Source organism: Aythya marila (assembly GCF_965140915.1).
Source record: "Aythya marila genome assembly, chromosome: 10".
NCBI lineage: Eukaryota > Metazoa > Chordata > Aves > Anseriformes > Anatidae > Aythya > Aythya marila.
In genome coordinates this window covers 13,088,606-13,113,124 of record NC_139051.1, presented here as the reverse complement: position 1 = coordinate 13,113,124, position 24,519 = coordinate 13,088,606, and the positions used below count along the sequence as shown (strand labels likewise).

At 37.3% G+C, this 24,519-nt stretch overlaps 1 protein-coding gene across 6 annotated transcripts in view; it reads left to right on the top strand.

Moving 5' to 3' along the window:
- Nucleotides 1–24,519, top strand: part of DOCK3 (dedicator of cytokinesis 3) — a 212,301-nt gene that overhangs the window by 164,787 nt on the left and 22,995 nt on the right. For all 6 annotated transcript variants that reach the window (XM_082768307.1, XM_082768310.1, XM_082768309.1 and 3 more), the window contains 13 exons: nucleotides 791–866; nucleotides 1,785–1,885; nucleotides 2,336–2,394; nucleotides 4,054–4,202; nucleotides 6,885–6,970; nucleotides 9,417–9,512; nucleotides 11,465–11,525; nucleotides 12,023–12,116; nucleotides 12,834–12,982; nucleotides 17,776–17,862; nucleotides 19,258–19,362; nucleotides 22,768–22,909; nucleotides 24,195–24,361. In XM_082768307.1, the coding sequence (XP_082624433.1) occupies nucleotides 791–866; nucleotides 1,785–1,885; nucleotides 2,336–2,394; nucleotides 4,054–4,202; nucleotides 6,885–6,970; nucleotides 9,417–9,512; nucleotides 11,465–11,525; nucleotides 12,023–12,116; nucleotides 12,834–12,982; nucleotides 17,776–17,862; nucleotides 19,258–19,362; nucleotides 22,768–22,909; nucleotides 24,195–24,361 (1,372 nt within the window). The remainder of the gene's footprint in view (nucleotides 1–790; nucleotides 867–1,784; nucleotides 1,886–2,335; nucleotides 2,395–4,053; nucleotides 4,203–6,884; nucleotides 6,971–9,416; nucleotides 9,513–11,464; nucleotides 11,526–12,022; nucleotides 12,117–12,833; nucleotides 12,983–17,775; nucleotides 17,863–19,257; nucleotides 19,363–22,767; nucleotides 22,910–24,194; nucleotides 24,362–24,519) is intronic.

Here is a 24,519-nt window from a genome sequence, read left to right as displayed (position 1 = left end):
TCTCAAATTAAATGAAGTTCTGTAAGAAAATAAGAATCTACATAAAAAAGTAGTTACCTCAGATGCTCTAAGTTACCAAGTTCCCTTTGGTACTATTTTGTTATAAACTCTTAGGCTAAGATAGGTATATTTAGCAGTGTTACTGAAAGTCTTGCTTGCATGTGAATGAGAGAGATGCTGGATTTTTTAATGCTATTGTAGCCTTAGCCTACATGGTATTTTTTAATTCCTGAATTTATCACATGGCTTGATTGCTTTTCCTTGAAGTGTATTTAGCCACCTTCAAAAAAGGGGGTGAAGGGAGCTGGGGGGGAGGGATTGGAAAAACATTCACAAATATATTGAGTTGAAGCATGTGCCAGATAAAGGACCATAATATAGCTAAGAATTAAAACAGTTCAAGCTTTTTGAGTTGCTGCTCTTTGGAAAAAATATTTCTGTTAAGGTAGGAGAAAGATGGGTGTATTCTTTCATTTCACTGTAGGTAATACAGCTCAGCCATACAAAATAGATGTCATTTGTATACAGGATACATACAAAATAGAATTATAAAAGCTTCCATATAAATTTCCCAAGTTACAGTAATGATAAAGATTCTTAATTTTATATCATGTAATACAAGCTGTTGATTGAAACAGAGAATAAGTGACTTCTGTGCAAATCTAGCAGTAAAAATGAAGAATGTCTGTCTCTGTATGTATAGTAAAATCAGCACCACAAACCACTGTGATATGATTTACACTCCAGATTCAAATGTTTTCTCTTTTCTTTTTTTCTTTTTTGACTGCAGTATCATAGTTACAACAGTTCAGTACCTGTCTTCCGCACTGCACAAGAATTTCACAGAAACAGACTTCGATTTCAAAGTAAGAATTGATACTGAGAAAATATTATGACATGTTTAAACTAGTAGTACCACAGGCACAAGAGCTATATTAGCGATTATACTTGCGTAATTCATTTGATTATCTATGAGGAAAGATGATGTAACCAATGAACAGAGGAATTTGAATCTGCTGTGGATTGAGGGAAGTAGAACAGAATGCTCAAACCTAGTAAATGGAGGTCTTTGTAAAGGAAACAAATACCTACATAAGCAGTAGAGGTAATGAAGCCTGTTGTCAAGCCTAATAAAACATGAACTCAAACAGTGCTTTTCCTGAAGTCAGGGTGTTCATAATCTTCCTCTCCTGGAGGCCTCTCTCTTTGGTTGTTGACTTAAAACTTGGAGGAACACAGTATCTTAGAGTGTTTTCCCAATTTCTGATGTGCTTGAAAGCGGTCACAAGCTCAGTGTTGCTAAGGAAAAGCAGCCAGACGTGTACCTTTCTTTGCACATGCGCACACACAGCATTAATGTATAAGCCTCATTTCTTTTGAAAAATAGACTGAATTATAAAGCTCTCATTCATAATATGTAATCTCTGTTTTGTGTTTTTTTGTTGTTGTTTTTTTTGTTGCTGTTTTGAGGGATAAAATCTGTTTAGTCTAGAGAAAACAATTTAAACTTCTCTGAAGTAGCCAAGTTTAGTCATTTTAAAACTTCGGTGCTAAGAGTAAAGCTTAGTGGCATTGCCTTCTTTAATATATTTTACTATCAGTTTTTAACCCTTGGTGTCCTTAAGAGTTTAGTATCTCGAGTCAAGAGGAATATTGATTGTTACATCTTTATTACAAAAAGGAAAAGTCTGATTCTACACACAAAGGAACATATGTCTTCCTACACTTGTTTAAAACTTACTTATTGGAGTGTAACGTTATAAAACTTCCTTTCTGTGTTACAGGTATGGAATTCCTATTTCAGCCTGGCAGTGTTGTTCATAAACCAGCCAAGTCTGCAACTAGAAAATGCCACACCAGCTAAGAGAAAGAAGATTCTAGATAAGTAAGATTTTTTGTTTGCTTCCCAGTCTTTTCTGCCATCTGAAAAATTGAGGCTTCTTTTTCTGTCACAAGTCCCTGTGATTTATGATGGAACTTCGGATGTAGAAGTGCTTGGGAAATAAATAAATCTCCTAATATAGTGCTCAGTGATAAGTTTTTTCATATTTTTATGTTGATTTAAATGTAAATTCAATTGAGCAGGCTTGCTGGAGAGGTAGTTGATTCTGTCTGCCTGTAAGTGTTGGAGGCATTTGAATAATGCCCTTAATAATATGCTATAACTTTTGGTTAGCCCTGAAGTGGTCAGGCAGTTCAACTTGATGATCCATGTAGCTCCCTTCCTTCTATTCCAATTCTATTCTTATTCTATTTTATTCCTTATTTTTTTAAACGTCACCGCCTTTTCTGGTGTTTTTTTCCATTAGGCAGTTGTCTATCTCCTCTCTTACAGATATGGTGATATGAGAGTGATGATGGCATATGAGCTCTTCAGCATGTGGCAGAACCTGGGTATGACTCTTCCTTTTCTGTCTTAACAACCAAAGCCAAAGTAACCCCAGCTTTCAGTTTTGTTTTTTTTTTTAATTTATTTTACTATCATGTATTACTTTACATTTCTGTTAAGAGTTGTAAAACAAGGAAGCACTTCTCCTACCAAAAATATTCTGTGGCATCATAGTCTCTACTTCATTTGAAATAATATGTTCCTACCAATTTGAATGCTTTCTTCTCAAATGTGGATAACTTCACATTTAACTTCACAGTAACAGCCAAATAACTTCTGTACTAGATGAGAGCAAGTCCCACTAGGCCAGTATCCTGTCTCAGTCAGGGATCAAAAATGAATACCTATGGAAACATTTGAGGACAAAGGAAGCATATAGTACTCTAGAGGAAAATAAAAAAATAAAAAAAAAAAAGTTGCTGATAGCAATCAAAGATTATGCAAGGTTCTGAGAACAGTTAAATCATTAAAAGAGGAAAGGAATGATGCAAATGAAATTGAGTAACTTCATAATGTGGCTGCAAGCAAGTAATATATTCAAAAAGCCAAATACAAACATTTTATATGTAGAAACATATATAGGACTGCTATTCAAGAAAAGAAACTACAAATGTATCGTGCTGATAATCAGCTGAATGGGAACTACCTGTAAAATGCCATGAGAAAAAAAAGTAACATGATCTTTGAGAAAATATATAAGAGTCTTAAGTAAGAGAAGGAGGACTATATTACCGCTGCAGTTTTTTCATAGGTGCACTTGATTTTAGAACAGTTGGTCTGGCCCTGCAGCTTATAAAAACCAAAGACAAGTTCAATGTAGTTCAGAAGACGATTAGGAAGATGACTACAGAAGTAAAAATGAAAAAGAAAAAAATATAATGAAAAAGACTGAATAAGCCTGAGCTGTCTTGCACAGCTAAGATGGTACAGGCAGACTCGATCACAGTCCTGAAGTATCTGTGTGGGGAATAGTAAGCTCTGTAATATAACAGAAATCAAGTAACTGGAAAAATATGTTAGAAAACTTTAAATATGAAGAAAGAAGTCTATTATATACATATAAAGTTATTTATCATTGAGCCTTGTTCCAAATATGGCTATTCCGATTTATTCTCTGCAGCTGCAAAGTAAGCAGGACACAGAAGAGGTTATTAGTAAATGCCTTGAGTTGCTGTTGCTGAGAATCAATGCTATTTTGTCCTAAGTCAAGGTCAGCAATGAAATTGTGACTTCTATAGCACTGAGGACAAAGAGCTCTCTAGTTATTTAAAATCTAAGTATGTTCTACTAAACCTAGTTGTTCTCACCAACCCTTTCCAATACTTTCTTTCATAAATTAAAAGTTATCTGTCCTCTTTTACCCCTGGTTAGTATGTTTTAGTTTGTTTGTCTTTAATGGTTTGAATTCTATTATAAATGAAATGCAGTGACAGTTTTTGCTGATGGCTTTGGAATTGAAATTAAAAATGTAGACTTTGCAGGAAATGGTGTAAAGCAAGGTGTTGTTTCAGTCCTTTTAGGAAAAGAATGTACTTGCTTTCTTCATGTTCATGCCTATTACTTTGCATTGGGCCTATTATTGTCATTATGGCAGAGGCTCCCTTTCTTCTCAGTGACAGATAACAAATGCTTTTATTTAATCACAATTGCTTTGTGTTGTACAGGTGAACATAAGATTCACTTTATTCCGGGAATGATTGGCCCCTTTCTCGGTGTTACGCTTGTTCCACAACCAGAAGTCCGAAATATCATGATCCCTATCTTCCACGACATGATGGACTGGGAGCAGAGAAAGAATGGCAACTTCAAACAGGTGAAGTAGCTTCCCAGGCATCTGCAGTGTTCTTTTTCTTACTCTGTCTTGTAATACCCAGCTGGAAGCAAGGAGTTTGTATCTGTTGAACCATTTCTGATAGTGAGGAAGATGTCATGCAGATATATAAAACCAGAACATTTGAAGCATCATTCACAAAAGATTACAGGACTCCCGGGATTATTTAGGCAGTGCACTGTAGAGCTGACTACATGTCCTCTGAAAACAGAGAAGAACGATGTGCTCGTCACATCAGAGATGATAAAGAGAAAAGAATTTATTTGGTCCTGGGCTCTCACTGCTCTCATTGGTTTCCACATAGATCATTAGTCAGTCACTAAGTGGGTAAGACTGGGAACCAAAAATGGAGACTTCAAGATTTAGCCAGTATTTGTGAAAATAATGGTCTTTGCTTCTCTGGCAAATTTCTAGCCAGAAGGCAGTATTGTATAACTAATAATTATGCCATGCTTTGAAACAGGCTTTGTGACTTGTATATTCTTGGAGAAATCTCAGCATCTCTCCTGAATGCTTATGTCCAACAACAGTTCCGTAGTTCCCACCTGCTGTGAGCTATGATTGCAGAACAGGCAGAGGAGTCCTCATTTTGTTGCTCTGTCATGCTCAGAGAATTGCTTGAATTTTCAGATCCTAAAAGTTCAAAGTAGTAATAACTAAGTGTAGGTTTGGAATGGATCCTTAGAGGACATTGCTTCATTGTCATTGTGTTTGGTACAATAGTGAGGGCAAGTATCTTCAGATAGGTATGCTGAAGGAGACAATGCTAGCATGCAGCTAAACAACACAAACTGTTTCCAGAAACATTTAATAATTGGACCTTTTGTTTAAATTACCATAATTCACGTGATTATTAACAATAAATTAAATTTATTAACATGCCAGTTCTAATCATTCCAGGAGAATAACAGACCTTTCCCATACCTGATATATCAAAGGCTGTGTAGAAGAGTATTACCAAGAGCTTATGTTTTTTTATCTCCTTGCTTCAACTCCCTTGACTGCTATTATTATTACTACCACTACTACTACTACTTCTACTATTATTATGGTGGCATTTGATCATGGTACTCTTTTTGCTTTAGGTGCTATGTTAGCATAACAATAGAACAGTTTCTGCTGTGGCATTTACAGTTAGAAGTACCTACAGTCATCTGCTAGTTTCTGGATCTATTTACACTTTCTACATGACAGATGAACTTTTCATAATCATCATATAATTTTTATACTTGTTCATATGTTCTAAGTTTCAGCCATAAAAATCTTTCTTAATTTACCCATGGAACTAATTCTCACACTGAAGCATGTGTCATAATTTTGTAAGACTAAAGATGGAAGGTTCATCTAGATTAGTGAGAATGAAATGTATAGTTAAATAGTACAAGATTTAAACCTTGCTAGCATTAGCAGCTGGAACCAAATTAATTTTTTGTCCAGAGTAGTGTTAGACAGCTGGACAGATGCTTTGCAGAATTCTGGCAAATTGTTGTAACTTACAGGCGAAGAGAGGGTTTTGTTGTTTTTTTTTTAATTTTGAATTCTGTTCTAAATTGGTTGTTAGAAAATACAAAAATCCTGGAAATTCACTTTCATGCTTTTTTTTTCCAGTAGCTTGTTTTAACATGGTAATTTTTCAGCAATACTAGAGAACAATGCAGTCTGATTCATGGACTAAATCAAGTCTCCCTTTAACGATCTCACTAGCAAGAGTGCCAATTCCATTTGTGTGTCACTGGGTGATTTACTCTTCCTTCTCATCTTTACTTACTTTGCAGTTTGGCACCTGAAAAACTGAGAAACTCAAACTATGCTCATCTTTGAATAAAAACAAGTGACAATTCTACAAGCCATTTCAACCTTTAGAAACCTGTCTTCATTAGTGTTGAAAGTATGTTTTTTACAAGACTTTGAAGAGCACACCATTTTTTTCTTTAATATTGGATACAATGATTTCTGCACTTGAACCAATTTTATTGGAATATCTGATCTCAAACTTGACAATAGGACATACTAGACAAGGGGAGAAATGAATGCATATTCATGACCTTTCTAAGGGAAGGGCAACATAACGATACCGTTCTGTTCCTTTATATAAGTGTGTGTGGTAGCTGCTGCAGGGAAGGTTAACATTCCAGCCAGACCCAGTACAGTGTGAAAAGAAAATGCATCATATAAGCATAGAGAAGCTTGATAAAAATGAGTTTAATGAACAAATAATATTCCAATGCAATTATGTCTGGAGGGTTGGAAATCAGTTAGCTACCAGCAGAACCATCACAGCAGGCTAGAGGTGATCATGCCATAAATTGGTTTCTCTGCATGGATATTCAATTTATGGTACAGGATATATTTTTCCCAGAAAGTGTGTTCAGAATGATTTATTTGTTGAGAGAATAAATATCAAAAATGCCTGTGAAGAATCAACATTATCTCCTCTGGGATGTTCATTTAGACTCTGATAAGCAAATGGATAATTTAATTTTAGTCCTGCTATTTCATTGAAAAAAATAAGAAAAGTGTTTCCATTTAACTGAGATACAGAGAAATCACACACAGAGTAGGTGGGGCAGCCTGCAGGACAATATTCTTTCAGTCCTCCTTGTGTTTGGTACTCTTGTCTTCTGCATGAACAGCTAATTTATAACCAGTCATTTCTTCATCCAGGTGGAAGCTGAGCTGATTGATAAGCTGGACAGCCTGGTATCTGAAGGAAAAGGTGATGAGAACTACAGAGAACTCTTCAGCCTACTGTAAGCTATGCTCATTTCTGCTTGGTCTGCATTCTGTGGGGTCACTAAAGGAGTCTAGATAGTGACCTGTGCTGCAGTAGCAGCTCCAGGGCTGATCTTCAAAGAAAGCAGTAGAAGGTTTTCTGGCAGGTTTTCATGACATGGCTGTCAGCAAAACAGAAATGTGTTACTCTAATTCTGAAAAGAATATAAAAATTATTTTTTTCCTTGTTTTTGTTCTGTGAAATCTGATATAATGCTGCATAGGTAAGTCATTAATGTCCTCCTATAAAAAAAATTGATCTGCTAAAGGAACTGGTGCCTTTCTTTTTTTAACTTAGCAATATGTGAAATCAGGGCCTTGGGATGGCTTAGAGAAAGTCTAGCAAGTCAGGCCTTGTTAGAGCAAAAGGTTTTCCCCAGCATTTTCCTTTGTTGCTTCCAATTTTTGAAGGTCATTCTTTGAGTTGACTCAACAGTTGTAAGTTTATTCCTCCAGAGTCCATCATGACAGTGTTTCCGCTCCCTTTCACGCTAAATGCACAGTACTCATAAGGATAAACTTAGAGTGGAAACAGTCTAGGAGATTCCTGGAGTGTTATGAGAATAAATACATGAGAAATAAATACATGAGGCACACTACTACCACTGCAGTGGGGACCAGAAAAGTACTTAAGTCCTTGCCATTGAAGAAAGGAACCTGTATTGTGTGGCCAGCAGGACCAGGGAAATGATTGTTCTCTGCGTGGTCAGCACTGGAGAGCCCACATTGTTTAGTCTTGAGAAAAGGAGGCTGAGGGAAGACCTCATTGCTCTCAACAGCTACCTGAAAGGAGCTGCAAGGAAGGTGCTGGTCTCTTTTCTCAAGTAAACAAGTGGTAGAATGTGAGGAAATGGTCTCAAATTGCACCGGGGGAGATTTAGATCGGATATTAGGGAGAATATCTTCACAGAGAGGGTGATCAAGCACTGGAACAGGCTGCCCGGGGCAGTGGTGGAGTCCCCGTCCCAGAAGGTATTTAGGAGATGTGAATGTGGCACCAGGGACATGGTTTAGTGACAGGGCTTGGAAGGCCAGGTTGATGGTTGGACTTGATAATCTTGAAGGCCTTTTCCCACCTAGATAATTCTATGTTTCTGTGTTCCAGACAATTTTATGTGGCCCCCAATTGTATGGAGGTAGTTTAAGGCATAAACCTTTGTTTGTATTTCTCAGTTTACATTTACACATTCATTCATTGTCAAGATAAATAAGCCAGCCTATCCTGTATGCTCATCCTTAGAAAGCATGTAAATCTATTCCATTTTGATTTCTGCATATTCAGCCTCAGGAAGTCTGGCACTTCATGTCTACAGATAAATATATTTCTTTTGTTTGTTTGTTTGTTTTTAAAGAAAGAAAATATCTTTGTTTTTTATTATTTTTATTTTTATTCACCTGGCAAGAAGAATGTTCAACTTTTCATTAGCTCCAGAGGAAGGTACTTGATAGCTGAAATGTTAAGAATTCAGGGACCATAATTTCACTTATTTGTAGATGTAGCCAAGAAAAATAACCTTGAAGTCCAGCAACCTTTTAGTTTATACTTGTACTATCTTTTCTGAGAATACTATCAGCTTTGAGGAAACAATTCCACAGAATTGGAAAATCTCATCTCTTTTCTTACAAACTTAATAAATGCAGCGTGAAATAAACAGTTGGCCCTGACTTCTGTTGTCTCAGCTGTACTGGTGAAGTGTGAATTGGGTCCCTTGGTTGGAAATCATTTCAGTATAAAAGAGTTTGGTTGGAAATCGTTTCAGTATAAAAGAATTTGCCTGTTGTGAGGACATGTATGACACCTAACAGTACTTCTGTGTCAGTATGTAAGTGGCAAGTTCTTTGACCAGAGATCAGTTTCAGGAAACTAGCATGTAAATTTGCTTTCTTTTCTCATTTTTAATAGGATTTTCAGTGTTCTTACTCTAGCCTTTCCTCTTTCTTCTCAGACATCGCAGTGACGTGCTGCCTGTATTGTTTAGCCTGCTGATCAGAAAAATATCGCTTTCATTTATTTACAGTTTAATAAATTGTGATGCAAGGTTAGTTGGTTGCTGATTAGAGACCAAAATTAATGTGAGGATGTACGAAGAGAAATTTGCATTAGGTTTAGACTCCCTTCCAACTTATGATTGCTGTTAGCAGTATTTAAGCTACAGGTAAGAATGTGGGAATCAACTGTTGCTATCTTTTATATATTTTATATGGCAATGTGAGGATAATTTTCCTTTTCCTGTCAATTCTGTAATTTCCTTGTCTTTGCTTCATGCTGCCTGGAGTAGAACCCAGCTCTTTGGGCCTTATCCCAGGTAAGATAGTAATTCTGTGTACTTGTCTCATGAGGGAGAAACAAAGTTGTCTGCAGCTGTCTGCATGCACTACACTGTTTCCCCGGATGCCTTATCTGCTCTTTTTCTCTCTGAACAGTTTGCTGGAGAAGATTGAGCAAGAAACATGGCGGGAGACTGGAATCTCTTTTGTTACATCGGTTACTCGCCTCATGGAGCGTCTGCTTGACTATAGGTATCTGACAACAACAGTAAGATGTTCTGAGTATGTGTATTAGAAGTTTTAGTATCAAATTTCTTTTGTACAGGGATTTTTTCATTGTTTATCAAGCTGCATGCTTCTCTGATGGCAGGCCAGAAGGTATTTAGGAGATGTGAATGTGGCACCAGGGACATGGTTTATTGACGGGGCTTTGCAGGCCAGGTTGATGGTTGGACTTGATGATCTTGAAGGCTTTTTCCCACCTATGTATTACGCCTGCAAGCATACCTCACTGCTGCAGGGTTCTGAGCAGAAATCCAAAGTTCACAGCTCCAGAGCCCTAATTCTTATTCTTGTATGCTCATTCCCAAAAAAAAAAAAAAAAAAAAAAAAAAGATGACGTCCATTCTTAGTTTTGAACTAAGGTTCATTCAAGTTGCTAAATGATTTATTCCTTTCAGCTTTGAAGTGATCTTGCCTAATTAAGCAATATACATGCTAAATGTAAGAATGATTCTAAATGGCTTGCTGAACCAAGGTCTTTGACACATGCTGAATGCCTCATCTAAGCAAGCAGGGTTAGAAAACTTCATCTGAGGAAAGCCTGACATGTCAGCTGGTGACTTGTGTGCAAGACTCCACTACAAACTAGACATCCTCTGTTTGGATTTAGACTAAAGCTTGCAGGGCTATTGTGAGCTTTGATTTAGTTATAAAAACATATTTTACTTCCTAGTTTGTGTGTGCGCACACTCAGAGTTGTTTTTATGGAACAGGAGGCAATTAGAAACTATATAAAACTGCCCCATATATTTCTATCTTTAGACTACTAACAAGAGTTCAATTTTTTTTTTCCTTTTTTTTTTTTTTTTTTTCTGCTCATTATAAGTGAAGGCCTGTGACTAGGCTGGGTGTTCTGCAATCCCAAATCCTTCTCTGTGCTTTTTAGTTTGTTCTTTTTGTTGTCCTGAACAGTTTGATCCAATCTCCTGTGTTGTTTTTTTTTCTTGACAACTGCCATACAACTACTAAGAAAGACCAGATATCTGACAGACATTTAAAGAGAATGCAAGGGAGCTGACTGTTTTTAATGGAATCTGCTATCAACGCAACTTGGATGAACAGATACTCATTTTCATGCTTAATTTCGGGAACAGATACCAGCTTTTAACTGATACACAATATGCAGCAGAATATTTCATTCCCTGAGCAGAGCAGGATAGGGAACTGTATGAGAATTTGGAAATACCCAGATGAAGTGTGTCAGCTGCTGTGATAGTTCTGCAAATCACATAGAGAGCTATGAAGTGAAGAGCTCTGCTAATCAGTTTTGACATCTTGTGGAGCCCAGATGCCAACTAGCTGACAGTGTAGTTCTCAGGAAAGTTTGTGGTGTCACTGCTTTAAAAATTTTGTCTCGCCTTCACAAATGAATGTGACTTTCTCAAGTTGAGATTGGTAATTTCTGAAGCCTTTTTCTTTTGTGCTGCTTACATCAAAATTATTTTTAAAAATTGCAGAATCCACAGATATTTTTTTTGTGATTTATCTTACCTGTGAAAAATTCAGTAATCTAGTCTAAATCAGTCAGGTTGTATCTTCCAGGATGCCAACGCTACATTAGATACCTGAATTTCTGAAACCTAGTCCTTTGACTAGGGAACCACTAAACATCTGGGTAAATAACTTTTCACTTTTATGGTAGCTCTATAGTTATGAAGATGTTTGATTACTGCCATCTGGTATTTGTTCAGAGTTGTAAGAAATGCAGTGGTCACTTCAGGTGCTTGTTCTCAGATGCCATCAAGGCAGTTTTTATATCATTTAGGCCATATTATGGATTTTTTTCTTAAGGCAACTTTATTAAATAAAGTATACGGTTCACTGTTTTTTGTGATCCAAGGAATCTCTGGAGGTTAAGATAGCTTCAAATGTATTTTAAAAGGAAATTTTGCAGGTGTTTCAACATTACTCTACTTTCTTAGGGATTGTATGAAAGGCGATGAAACGGAGAACAAGAAAATTGGCTGCACTGTTAACCTTATGGTAAAGGTTTTTTCCTTATGTTTATCTCTTTGTGATACTGTGCAATGTAATTGAAGCTGGAATGGGGAAGGTTGGGTAGGAATCTGTGTCAGCAATTGTAGGGTCAGAATCTGAGCACTGGCATGACAGAAAACAACGGGTTGGGAGGATCCCCTGGAAGTCTGTGGTCTAACTCTCTGCCTTTAGTCTGGGCTCTCCAACTTTAAGCTGGGCTTCTCAGGGCCTTGTCCAGCTGAGTTCTGAATATCTCTGTGACAGAGATTCCACAACCTCTCTCACCTTTTCTTCCAGTGTTTGACTATATCCTCATTTTGAAAAAAAATCACTACGCGAAAAAGTTAGTGGGTTAAATCAGTGTGAATGTGAAAAGAATTAGTCCTTTCACTTTACACTAATAATGTATTCTCTTCTCAGTACCTATATACGTATACAGATGCTACTGATTGTCTTGAATGAAGGAAAATTCTCAATGAAAATAAAAACTCTCTCTTTTACAGAATTTCTATAAGTCGGAAATTAACAAGGAAGAGATGTACATCCGCTATATCCACAAGCTGTGTGACATGCACTTACAGGCTGAGAACTATACAGGTTAGTAAGACATCATACAGGGTCTGTTTGAAATCCTAGTGAAAGCTTTTGACTCTTCTGATGTTATTCTCTAACATCTCTTGAGTTTGTTTCAAAAACTTCTGTTATGGATCAGTTCACTGTTAAGACCAGCCCTCAGGAATCTCTGACCCTAGAGACAAGGGTCCATCACTCCATCACACGAAGTAATGCATGTCTCTGCACAAGCAACTGTTCTGTTGCACCTTGAATTTTACGTTACAGTGTTCTGCAAGGACAGTTGACTGAAAAATCACAACAGTGGAATCAAAATTAGGGGAACATTGAAATCACAAACCCACCATCATGCTACCGTTTGCCAAATTTCCTTGGATTATAATACTTACAGTGCATTTAAGAAATCTATTGACTCTAGTTCTGTTATCCAAGCTCTGTTTACAACTGCAGACTCCAAATCTCGTTACATACCTGAGTATCTGACTGTGCATTTAAATCAAGTATCTAGTAGAAAGGAACTTGACAGATTTGTACCTAAGAATCAGGTTTATCAGAAACAGCTATGTGCTGCTATTTTAAGTAATTGAATAATTTAATGTTAATTTAACGCTTCAGAATTTTTTCTCAAATTGTACATCAGAACTTCCAGACTGTTTTAGAAGCAGCCTGTGACCTTTTAGACTATTTGCTGAGTTATTTGTTGTCATTGATTTCAGTGTTCAATGATTGCATTTCCAACAGAGGCTGCATTTACTTTGCTTTTGTACTGTGAGTTGCTTCAGTGGGAGGACAGACCTCTGAGAGAGTTCCTGCATTATCCATCTCAGTCAGAGTGGCAACGTAAGGAAGGTCTGTGCCGTAAGATTATCCATTACTTCAACAAAGGGAAGGTATGCCAACTTCTTCTCTCTTCCAGCAGCTTCCTTCCCTTTTCCTGACTTAGAGCTTGCAAGGCTATCATCTTGGTTCAGTAGTCTGGAAGTAAATTTATATAAAAAGGTTTAATAACTTGACAAATTGCGTCTTGGCTCTCTAGACCAAAAAACAGATGAGAAAATGGATATGGATATTTCATGATACATATCATTTGGAACTAGTTTAGGTAGGCCAACGGGAAAAAGGCTGGAATGTTTTTATACCTGTAAAAATTGTGGATCACCTGACATGACAGACAGCTTGATAAATTCCAGTTGCTTAATTAAAAAAACACTGTCTATGCAAATTGTTGTGTTATGACTCGCTTCTCACTTAAGGACTTCTGTTTTTATCCTCCAGAAGTAAATGGCAGGCAATGCATTCTAGGAGTCCCTTATTTAAAAAAGTTTTAAGCCTTTTTAGTATCACTGGTGTTTTAAAGTGGAGTTCCATCCATTGCACAAGAAAAAAATCAATTCATTTTCAATACATTTTAATTCCAGATATTTGGTATGTTTTTCCTACAGTGAATATTTTTTTTAATCACTGCAGAGGTAGGTGTTAGTCCCTTGTATCATGGTGTTTTGGGATCATTTCAGAGGTGAATATTAGAAGCGAGATCATCAGTCAGAATATTTTCAAATTTTTCTTTAGAAAAATTCATATAACTTATATTATTAAAGATAACATCTGTATGTGCACCTCAGGGCTGGTTTTCCCTCTGATAGCACTGACAATGAAATTAAATACAAATGTGATTCCATTCATGTGGGGTTGACATTCCAGATATTTTTTCCTGGCCCTGATAAAAGAAAGATGCTTATGGCAGAGACAATCTCTGCCGAGTCTGCAAAAAGAAGTCAGATTCCTGTTTGTAATTAGGAGTGGCCGGTTTATTAGGAAGCGATTCATTATCTAGGAATCTTTCCTAGGTCTTTTGAAATAATACTGCATGTGGTTTTCTGTTTAGTTTCAGAAAATTTCAGGGCTCTTTAGACTGCACTTAAATTTAAATTACTGACTTGTGCAAATATTGCAGTACTGTACTGTCTGACTAGATGAACTTAACATAGAGACTATGTACATAAATTGAGCCTGTGTTTTTGACAAACAGGCCATCCACATAAACACTGAGGGTGAGTAAAAAGTTAATGGATGTAATTTTGCTATTAATCTCCTCGTAGATTATGGAGTGTTAACCTCTTAAGGTTTTTGTGTTTTTTTTTTCTCACGGGGTGTTTCTGGAGTTACTTGGCTGTGTGTTTTAATCCTCCTTTATTTTAAATGGTATCTGAATGACTGAATAATCCACTTAAGCTGTATGTCACTCGAGCTCTGGAGGTGAAAGATGCTGAGAAGCCAAATCTTCCTGCTGCTTTCTGCCACTTTTTCTGTGGCTGTGTAACTGAGAACAGCTCAGGGAATAGAAGAAGCTTGTTTCCCTCAACTTGTTTCTGACGGGTTGTTTTTCTGTGCTCCCCTAATGTGAAGCAGGACCTCCCTGGGTCCTGAAGAATGGGATTTGTTGTTCCTGTTTTCTCTTGCATATCTAGACTTAAGTTCCTCATGCTGCTCCTGGCATTTCCCATTAAGTAAGGGGGGGTCAGAGCAGCATGAAGGAGGTGTAAAAGTTCCCCATTTGTTCATGGGAAAACCTCACCACAGTAAGGGGGGAAAGATAAGGCCATGTGACTATCCTGTGAGTCTGACATAAAGGGCATGCCGGTGGAGTGCAGAGAGCACCTGCAGCACTGCAAGGGAGTGCAGAATTGTCTAACTCCCATTCTCAGAAGCAGCCCTGTGCTGGGAAGGAACAAAGCTTTCCAAAACCCTTTTACCCTTCACTCTGCATACTCCTTTCTACTGCTGTCTTGCAATGCTTTGAATCGGTTTATGGCTCAGCAGGTAGCATGTGCAAGTGCGTAACTTTTTTTTTTTTTATGATTGATTTTGTCCCTTAAGACTCAAGCTCTCCTAGCTAAAGGAGACTAAATGGAACAATTTGAACCTGACTGATCCTTTTTCTAGACAGCAATGGCTTGAGAACTGCACAACTCTTTTCTGCCCAGTTCACTGTTGATTTGTATTAACTAAGAATTCTGACCAGCTCCCTTTTACAGCATCACAGCGTGTATTCAGCCAAGTGCTGTGGGAGACCCAGTGCTACATTTCCAAAGCAGTTCATTTTTAGATTGTATTCTTTCTACACAACGTTTGAACTAATTTCTCTTGTGAATCACACTTCCAAAAGAAATCTGCACATTGGGATGTGAGTAAATAAAGGCTCCCATTCATAGATGTTGATTGTCTATCTGCTTCCTGTGTGCCATCAACAGCACTCAGCTGAGAGTTGCTGGTGTCATAGGAGAAGGCTCCAATAAAACTTGGATGAATGAGCTTTACAAGCAAAGGATATAATATTCAGCATACAAACAGATCAGACATCAGCAAAAGAGAAAGCAGTAATGAATTAAATTAACAGTGGAGACGTTAGGAAATTATTTGAGAGGGAGAAGAATGATACTTTAGAGGAAAGTGACACTTAGCACACAGAACTGTATATTCAGCTTCTACATTGTGAAGATAGTCCTCATTAAACATTACCAATTTTAAAAAAGGAGGATCCCTGTGACTCATATCCATTCATTCTGCTTCACTTTCAAATATCTATGAACTCGCTTTTCTAAAAAGCTACCTGTATATTGTGTTTCCTCCACTTACATATCACATCTTTATCATCAGAGTATTCAGCTGGCATGGTACAATTTTTCTGTGTTGAAATCTGATTGAAAGGGAGAGAGAGAGCCTGAGCTAGGATGACAGAAATAGTATCAGAGTACATGTGAAAGAGCTTGTCTAAATAAAGAGAAATGAGATGTGGTTACATATTGTTAATTTAATTCACATCAGAAAAGGTGCATAAAAAGGTTACACCTTTAGGATCACTGTAAGGGAAGATAGCCAGCTTTCTGGTTCCATCCAGAAGACAGATTGCAGAATTATGTAATGCTTTAGCCACAACATCCCATTTGGAAGTGAGACTCTGCTTCTGTCCAGTGTAACAAAAGCCATTTATTCCTAGCCAGGTGTTCTAGAAGAGATTTTTCTTTTCCATTCTTCCAGGTAAATATAGATCACCAGAAGTCTATGTACTGATACTGTAAACTCTGTTGGGGGGGAAAAAAAAAAAAAAAAAAAGGCATGCAATGCTTGTTGTGTTTGCAAATATAAACACTTAATTGGGCAATGCAGTTGATCACAATTCAATGTGTGTCATGGACTTTGACAGCCCACAGCAAAAATCCTGTTAATTTGAGATCACAAAATTCCAAGTAATAACCTGAGTTGTCGAGTAACTGATCTTTCAGTTGCATGTATTGTAATTATCTAATTAAATCTCAGGCTTCCCATCACCCCAATCTACTCCTATAAGATTATCAAAAAAGATCCTGAAGGAATCTTTTACTCAGCAAGTTCTTATGTACATTTTTTATAATAAAGAGAAGCTAAAGAGATGTAGGAATATTGTTTTTTGCTTCTTAGTTTTTCAAATTATACTCTCTTTTAATAAAGAAATTTTTAAAGTTGATAATGTTTTTGCAGTCCAGAGGACAAAAAAAACTTTGATATTAAGGATGAGAGAACAGATACTGAATGCGCGCGTATAAAGGGAAGCATGGCAAAATGCCTACTACATTAACTCAAATGGTGCAGAGATTCTCTTCTTTAAGTGAAGGTACATGGAACCAGAAAAGCTATTTCCATATAAACTGCTAATATTTTACATCACTACTGTTAATTACTGTTACCAACAATGTACAATATTATGCTTTTTAATACTGATGAGGACAGTTCAACTCACATTAATTGTGTTTTCACTGTAATACAGTCCAAGTTTAAAAAATAAAAAGGCAAGTTAACCCAATAGTGCATAAAAATTGATCTAACCAAACCTCAGCTGAGACCTTTGTGTTCCAGATCCTTCACATAACTATGGTAAGAAACCATCACTCCCCCAAAGCACTTCCAGTCTGTGCAGGTACAAGACGATGGGAGAGATTTCAGTTCAAGGGTGTATAAAATGAACACTCTAAAAAGCTAACAGGTAACAAGGGAAGCTTCCTCTCTGTGTGGGTATGCCCAAACGCAATCTCCTTCTTCCTTATCCTTGAGGGCCATGAATATGATGTGCTTGAAAAGATTTGGTGTATGCAGACTGTAAGTTAAAGAAGTGGGTTTTGGTTTTGGTTCTGAATACGGATACTGAGTGCAATAAGGCAGCTCAGTTCTGAGAATGTTCTGTCTCTGCATTTGAGTGTTTCCTATCACTTGATGGTTTTATGCTTTCAGTAGGAAGTAGCACCCATGGGAAGGGGAGCACTTTGCTGCAGAGCTATGCCCTAGATGACAAGAGTCTTTGATTCAGGGAGTTCTAGTGCAGAAAGCAGAGAAGATACTTGGGGGGGGATTTAACAGGAAGAAAATTTGTTAGTTATATTTCTCCAGAGAAGTTCCCAGTCTCATGAGTAAACTGTCAGTGAGAGCAGTGCCTGCATGTAATTTCAATGGAATATGTGCCTCTGTTACCATCTTGAAGAAGGAATCAATCCAATATTAATGGAAACTGTTTCATCGCATTGCATTTTCATATCTAATCCCTGGCATTTCATAGCTAATGAATTGCCTAAAACAAGTTTTTGTATTCCTCTCAGCTGAGTTGATGATAACATGCCAGTCACTGTGAGCGTGATTTGCTTTGGTTTTGCAGAGCTGGGAGTTTGGTATCCCACTGTGCAGAGAGCTGGCCATACAGTACGAAAACCTCTATGACTACCAGAGCCTCAGCTGGATTCGGGTAAGTAGCAGCAGTTCCTCTCTTTGCAGAATCTTTTCCATTCTCTGGAAAGTTTTGTCTCTCCTGTCAGGAAATTTTCAATTGGAAAAAAAGAGAAAAAAAAAAAAAAAAAAAAGGACTCCTTTGCTATTGATTCATTCCAACAACATTGTAGGCCTACTGTAGTAATTCTAGATCTGCCAACCCTAACTCCCATGAGTATATGAAAAACACATGCAGAGGATCTTGGTTTGCCATTGCCTGTCTATGTTTATTTTTGCATAAAACAGCCTTTGCTAAACATATCATGAGTGATGAGCAGATAAACCTATTAACAAGCCTTAATCTAGTAGTGCACCAAGGTATTCCTAAAACATCAGTAAATTAGCTGTTCTCTCTGCCTCTTTATTGATTGTATTTAATCAGCTGGCAGGTGAGGAGCATCTCAGCTCTTTGTTTTGCTCACCTTTACATGACATGTTTTCTGTTCGAGACCCCTAAATCTGTGTTGACCTGAATTGCCTTGAATTTCTCCCCATTCTAAGTTTTTCTCTGTGCCATTCACATCATTCAGCCCATTCCTTTATTCTTCCCACAACAACTTTGGGACATTCTCCATTTTACAAAAGGAGATAATGCACGTGGGAACCAAGAACAAAACCTCGGTGCAGTGTTCAACGTCAAAGCTGCTGTTAGGTTTCCCTGCAGTGGAAACAATGATGTTAAACTGATGCTTCTCATTAAAAAGCTATCTTTTTGCTATAGAGAAACTCTTATGAGCATTTCAGAGATTCAATTTGACAAGGGGTCTTGAAATCCCACTCTTGATGCAAATGCCAGCACACTGCTATGGAACAAGTAATTGTAAATAGAGAAAGTCCTTTTTTCAACACCCCCCCCTTCCCCCCTTTTCTTCCATGTTAAACTTGCTGGTATACAGAGCTGTAGACGATTTAATTTTGTTTCATCCTGTTTCATGCTCCTCAACTCAATTAAAGCAATCCCCATTGAACTGATAAAGTTTTTCAGACAGCAGTATAGATTTCGAGCTGTAGAGAGCTGTTGAGAATACAGTTAGAAAAGGACACTGGGAGCCAGGCAACAGTTACCTTAATCTCAGCTTTGCCATTAATTCTGTAGTGCAAAGAGAATTACATGCAAGACCTGTTTAATTTGAGGTAAAACAGAAAAATTTTCATGATATCTCCCCAAATGTAAAATGAGCATGGTGGTATTATAGTCTGCTCCATAATGTAGACTGATAATGTAGACTAATAATTTTAATCTTTAAAATAATTTCACTCTTCATTAAAAATGTGTGCAAAAGAATAATGTAATATTTGAATGTAACTTTAGATTCTAATGTTTTAAGTGCAGTTTTAAGAGTCTGATAGCAACTAACTTTTTCATTCACAGAAAATGGAAGCTACCTATTATGATAATATCATGGAACAGCAGCGCTTGGAACCTGAATTTTTCAGAGTTGGTTTTTATGGTCGAAAATTCCCATTTTTCCTGCGGGTAAGCCAGAGTTATACAAAATATGGCAAAGTGACTGGGTTCAGAGTAGCATTTAAGGCTTTGAATTTCAGCTGTGGAGTTGGGACATCTGCTGTTCAGTTTATATTTTACACCTGTGCAAGTAGAAATAGCTTTCTGTCAGAACAGGAGGATGTGGTTCATTGGGAGCATTCTTAGGAACAGACATCAGGAATTTGACTCATGCCTATGTGTATTTTTGACAATCTGCAGATCAGCAAAAATTGCCTCTATATTAAGCAAAATGCTCTATCACAGCAATGCTGGGTCATTACTCAACGAATTTTCATCATCTCAAATTATCATGCTTTAAAAAAATCTCACATGATGGAGTGATTCTAATACCAGACTAATGACACTTCTGCTATCTCCAAGTAAAATTTTCCTAGGTTAAGCAAAAAGCCTATCAACTTCTCGGAACACATCCTCTCTTTGATCTTCTTGTCTTTGGAGTATATGGGATCAGTTGGGTCTGAAATCCATTTTAAAAGTGCAGTTACTTTCCCTTCCTAATGAGGAATAAAATGTAAAATGGGTATTTGTTCATACAACTCCTCCTTGCTGGTTCAGAGCAGGGAAGGAATATAATCTGACAGCTGTAAAAACTGCCTGAAAATTGATGGTGGATGCCATCTAGCTTGACAGGACAAGCTAACCTGAAGCATGCTTTCAAGGACTGGAGCTGCATGTTTTGTGTTCTCTTTGAAGAAATGGCTTGACAAGAGATGGCACCGCTCTTGAGTCACACAGTAAGAAGTTATAAAGAGCAAAAGTGTGTACCATTTTTATTTCATAAGGTACATGTTTTGAAAATTGCACTCTTAAATTTCCCTCTATTTTTTTTAACCAAGATTTAAACCTTGGTGTTTAATTATATTAATTTAATGGAAGCCCAGGGGAAGTGAAGGCAATTTGGAAATGAAGGTGGAAGTATCAGCAGATAAATGGCAGTGTTGCATAACTCAAAGGTGAAGCTGAACAGTGCCATAATTAAGGATCCTGAACCAACACTTCAAAGAAGTGTGTGCAAAGGAATCTGAGGAAATAGCAAGTGTTGCATATGAAGCTCCTCTTTTATGAAGATCTCCAGAGAAAACAATTTCTTTTTTAATCTCTAACGACAGATGTTTCCAAACATAAATGACAACAGAGTCATTACAGCATATAAGTGTTCCTACATCTGAAGTAATATCAGTGACTCTAGCTACCTTTTATTATGAATCCCCCAGTTTTGTCTTGGACTGATTGGCCTATGCATTTAACACTGCACAAGTTTTCAGTGCACAGCACTTTTCTGAAATGGTATATCAGTATGGGTACTTGGCTGGAGACATTAACAGCAGACGTGAACATACATAATTATAATCCTTGTTAGTTCTGCAATTATATTTGGTAGCAGTACTTCTTATAGCAGATTACTAATGTAGCAATCTCATTAGAAGTCACCCTCCTCCTTTCTCTCTCTAATGATCCATACAGCCTACACATTGCAAAGCACAGACTAAGCCCATTAGCAGTCGCATCTGCATGGATCACATCGTAAAGAGATTCATAGCAGCCATTCTAGAGAAGAAAAAGACTTCCGCGGATTTAAAATTTTTAAATGGATATAGGAGTGATTTAAAGTGATCAAATAACTTCACACACTTCTCATTTATTTTTCTATTGATGTACAGAGTAACACAGAAGATAACCACTTGCTTCTACATCTTTGATTTTGTAGACCTTTTGTCTAGTAAAGTCATTGCTCGTGTTGCCACAAATTCTGCATCTCTTTCTAGCCTTCCTACATAAATTAAAACTGTTTGTGTCTTCACCTACCAGAAGTTCAAGTAAGGCCTGACAAGCTACATTCTGAGATCTTGTGTTGGCATCTGTCTGAAGAATCTATTAAATTCAGCCCTGGGGTGTTTTCAGGGCATTATTTTTAGAATCATAATAACTTTATTTATAGGCTTACAGTTTTCTCAATTGCTGCAATCAAAAGCAGAATATGCAGTGTCATGAAGAGATTCACCTTCAAATATGGACTCACTCCAAATTTAATAATAGCTGCAAAGTTTGGACATTATAGACTGAATTGTCAAGATTCATCACGCAGGTTTTCTCCCAGTTCATTGGCTGCTATGACTGATTCATACAAAGTGACACATGTCACAGATGGAATACGCGGTCTGTTCCAGAAAGATGAAATGCAAAGCCAAAAACACTGCACTCCATAACTATATTTTATGATGGGGTTTTGCTGCTTTCTCTTTCATTTTGCTCCTGCTCTGCTGGAACCCTTTTGCAAAACAGTTAGCAAAAAAATAATTGCATATACTGCAGGTGCTTAAATGCAAGAAATAGAATAGGGGGAACTATTCTTGTTGGCCATTTTTGTTTTCTTTTCCTTTATAATGGTGAAAAATCACCCTGTACTTACAGCTATTGTAATGTGTATAAGTGTTAAAACTACCAGAATTGATAGATCTTGCATCAGGCAACATTAACACCAATCAAAATTGTATTTTGTGGCAATATAGTTCAGACACTGGAATACAATCTTTATGACAGTGGGGACTATAGAGATCCTGTATCTTGCTGTTCAAAGTTCAAGATGTTTCAAAAGCATCCAAGAACTCTTAGCGAATGGTTTAATACCTCAAGAGGCACATTTAAATGCAAGCTTTCCATCACTGGCAGAAGGGAAATTCTGTTTATCAAGAGGAGATTGCTTTTAGGGCTAAGTGGCCACTCAGAATTCTTGGTAAGGCTTTTCCATATTATTCCACTATAGACAAGGAGCGATCCTGAGGATGATTGACACAATCAGAAGTGGATTGTATGGGTTTGACAATACAGCAACAATTAAACAATGATTTTTATGAAGTTTGTTATGACTCCTTTCTAACTGGTAAATCGATAAACATTTAGCTCCCTCTGCCCTGTGAAATCTTCAGAATTTTTATCCAGCTCATGGAGATTTGATGGCAGCTTTCCCGGTACAGAACAGCCAAGCTGGTGACTTAGTCTGAAGTATTGCTTGCTATGTTTCAGTGTAGTCCAATTAAATAACAGTCCCTGCTCAGTTACCTGAAAAGCAAATCATACAAAATCATAGGACTGAATGCTACATGTGCAGGGAGCAGAGGTACCTTTCTGTTAGAGATCAGTGGAATGGTCTACTTATCAGTTGATGAAATACTTTGTAATGAAAAAGAGAGGAGTAAAATACACCATCTGTGTTACCAATACTTGTTACTGTCATGTTAGTGTATTGACTTTGTCACATACCTTGCTTTTTGAAGTAGTAAAACTCAAAGTGAGATAAAAAAAAAAAAAAAAAAAACAATAGAATTTAACCTAACTTTTAGAGAGACTAATTTACGATTGTCCTTCTTGCAGAATAAAGAATACGTGTGTCGGGGCCACGACTATGAGAGGCTGGAAGCCTTCCAGCAGAGAATGCTGAGTGAGTTTCCACAAGCCATTGCAATGCAGCATCCCAACCACCCAGACGACTCTATACTACAGTGCGATGCCCAGTGTATCCTTTCAGAGAAAAGGGCAAACTATGGTTAGATAGAGCACAGTGAGGAAAGTATTGAAAAGTCATTGTTGTGGATATCTCAGTTTGTAACTGTCTTGGGAAGAGCTGGATACAGACAAAACCATACACCTGTCTATAGCAGACACTGCAGAACATTGTGTTGGAGATTTGTTGCCTTTTATTCAGGGAGTACTGCAGGTTGCATTCAATGTGTAAGAGAGTGCTTGATTACATCCAGGCATTAACCTTTACCAATGGCATTGCCATAATGGACACTTTACTTCATTAATCATATGGTCTGATGCCTGCTCTTGGAGAACATTTGTTGGGAACAGGTATTAATCTAAACGTGTTATTTTTTCCATTGTGTTTTTCACTTCAGCTTTTTTCTCATAGTCTACTTCTCTTTTAAACTACTTGAACTCTTTTCTAACTAAGGCTCTGAATTTGCTACTTCTCATTGGCAGTCAATACTGCAGTTTGTTTCAACCAATGCAATGCTATCTGTGTATATTTAAGGACTGAACCACATAACAATGAATGGGTCTGCAGAGACTTAGGAGATTTTACTTGTAAGAACACTGCTATTTGGCTTGTGTGGCACCAGCAAAAATACTACAGGATTTTAGCCATAAGAACACTGTCAGTAAGTGAAATCTTCTGAAACTGATTAGTATTTACCACTAGATTTTCCTTAATGTGCTTTCCACTCTTCTTTGGTATGTAACATTGATACTTTTATAGACAGAGGGTTTGTTTGTATGTGTATGTTGTGAATGTAATCAAACCTATGAGGGACCTTGCCTGTAATACCGAGGTTACACCTGTTTAACTAAACTGATAAACATCAGATAACAACTGTTTGCACACAAAGTTGAAGTACCTAAGGCAAAATTTATCAAAGGTAAATACTAGATAGATAGTTTCCTAAATACATAGAGACACAAAGATTTACTGAAGTGCCTGCAGCAATGAAGCACCTAGCTCTAATTAAAACTAATAGGAACTGACTATTTTGTCCAACCTAGATATTTTTGCATGTCTTAGTATGTGCTCTCTGCATCCTCAGGTATCTTTTTCTGTTTAATCTGGCTGTAAAGTACCACTCCGTAGACTGTCCTAATAGGTCTAGTTTAGTGTGCTCGTTTCACTTGCAAAAGAAGGATGTTGGAAAACAAAAGGGAGTGTTACTTTCTGAATTCACAATCCTGTTTTTTTCCACAGTAGAAAGAGCTTTTCCTGTTTTATGTCCCATGGCTTTCTTTGACTACACAATTTGCAGATTTACAGATCTATGCAGTCACTCCCATCCCAGACAATATAGATGTGCTACAAATGGACCGTGTCCCTGATCGCATAAAGAGCTTCTACAGAGTCAACAATATCCGGAAATTCCGCTATGATAGGCCTTTCCACAAAGGCCCAAAGGACAAGGAGAATGAATTTAAGGTACAAATAGTCATCAATACGTGTTTTAAATGTCAGTCTCTTCAAGGCGACTACTCTCGTGTTATTCTATGCTAATAGAGCCTTTCAAGTAATCGTGATATGATGGCCAAAGATACTGTAACACAAACAAGTGGCTGTTGGTGGCTACACATCTGATC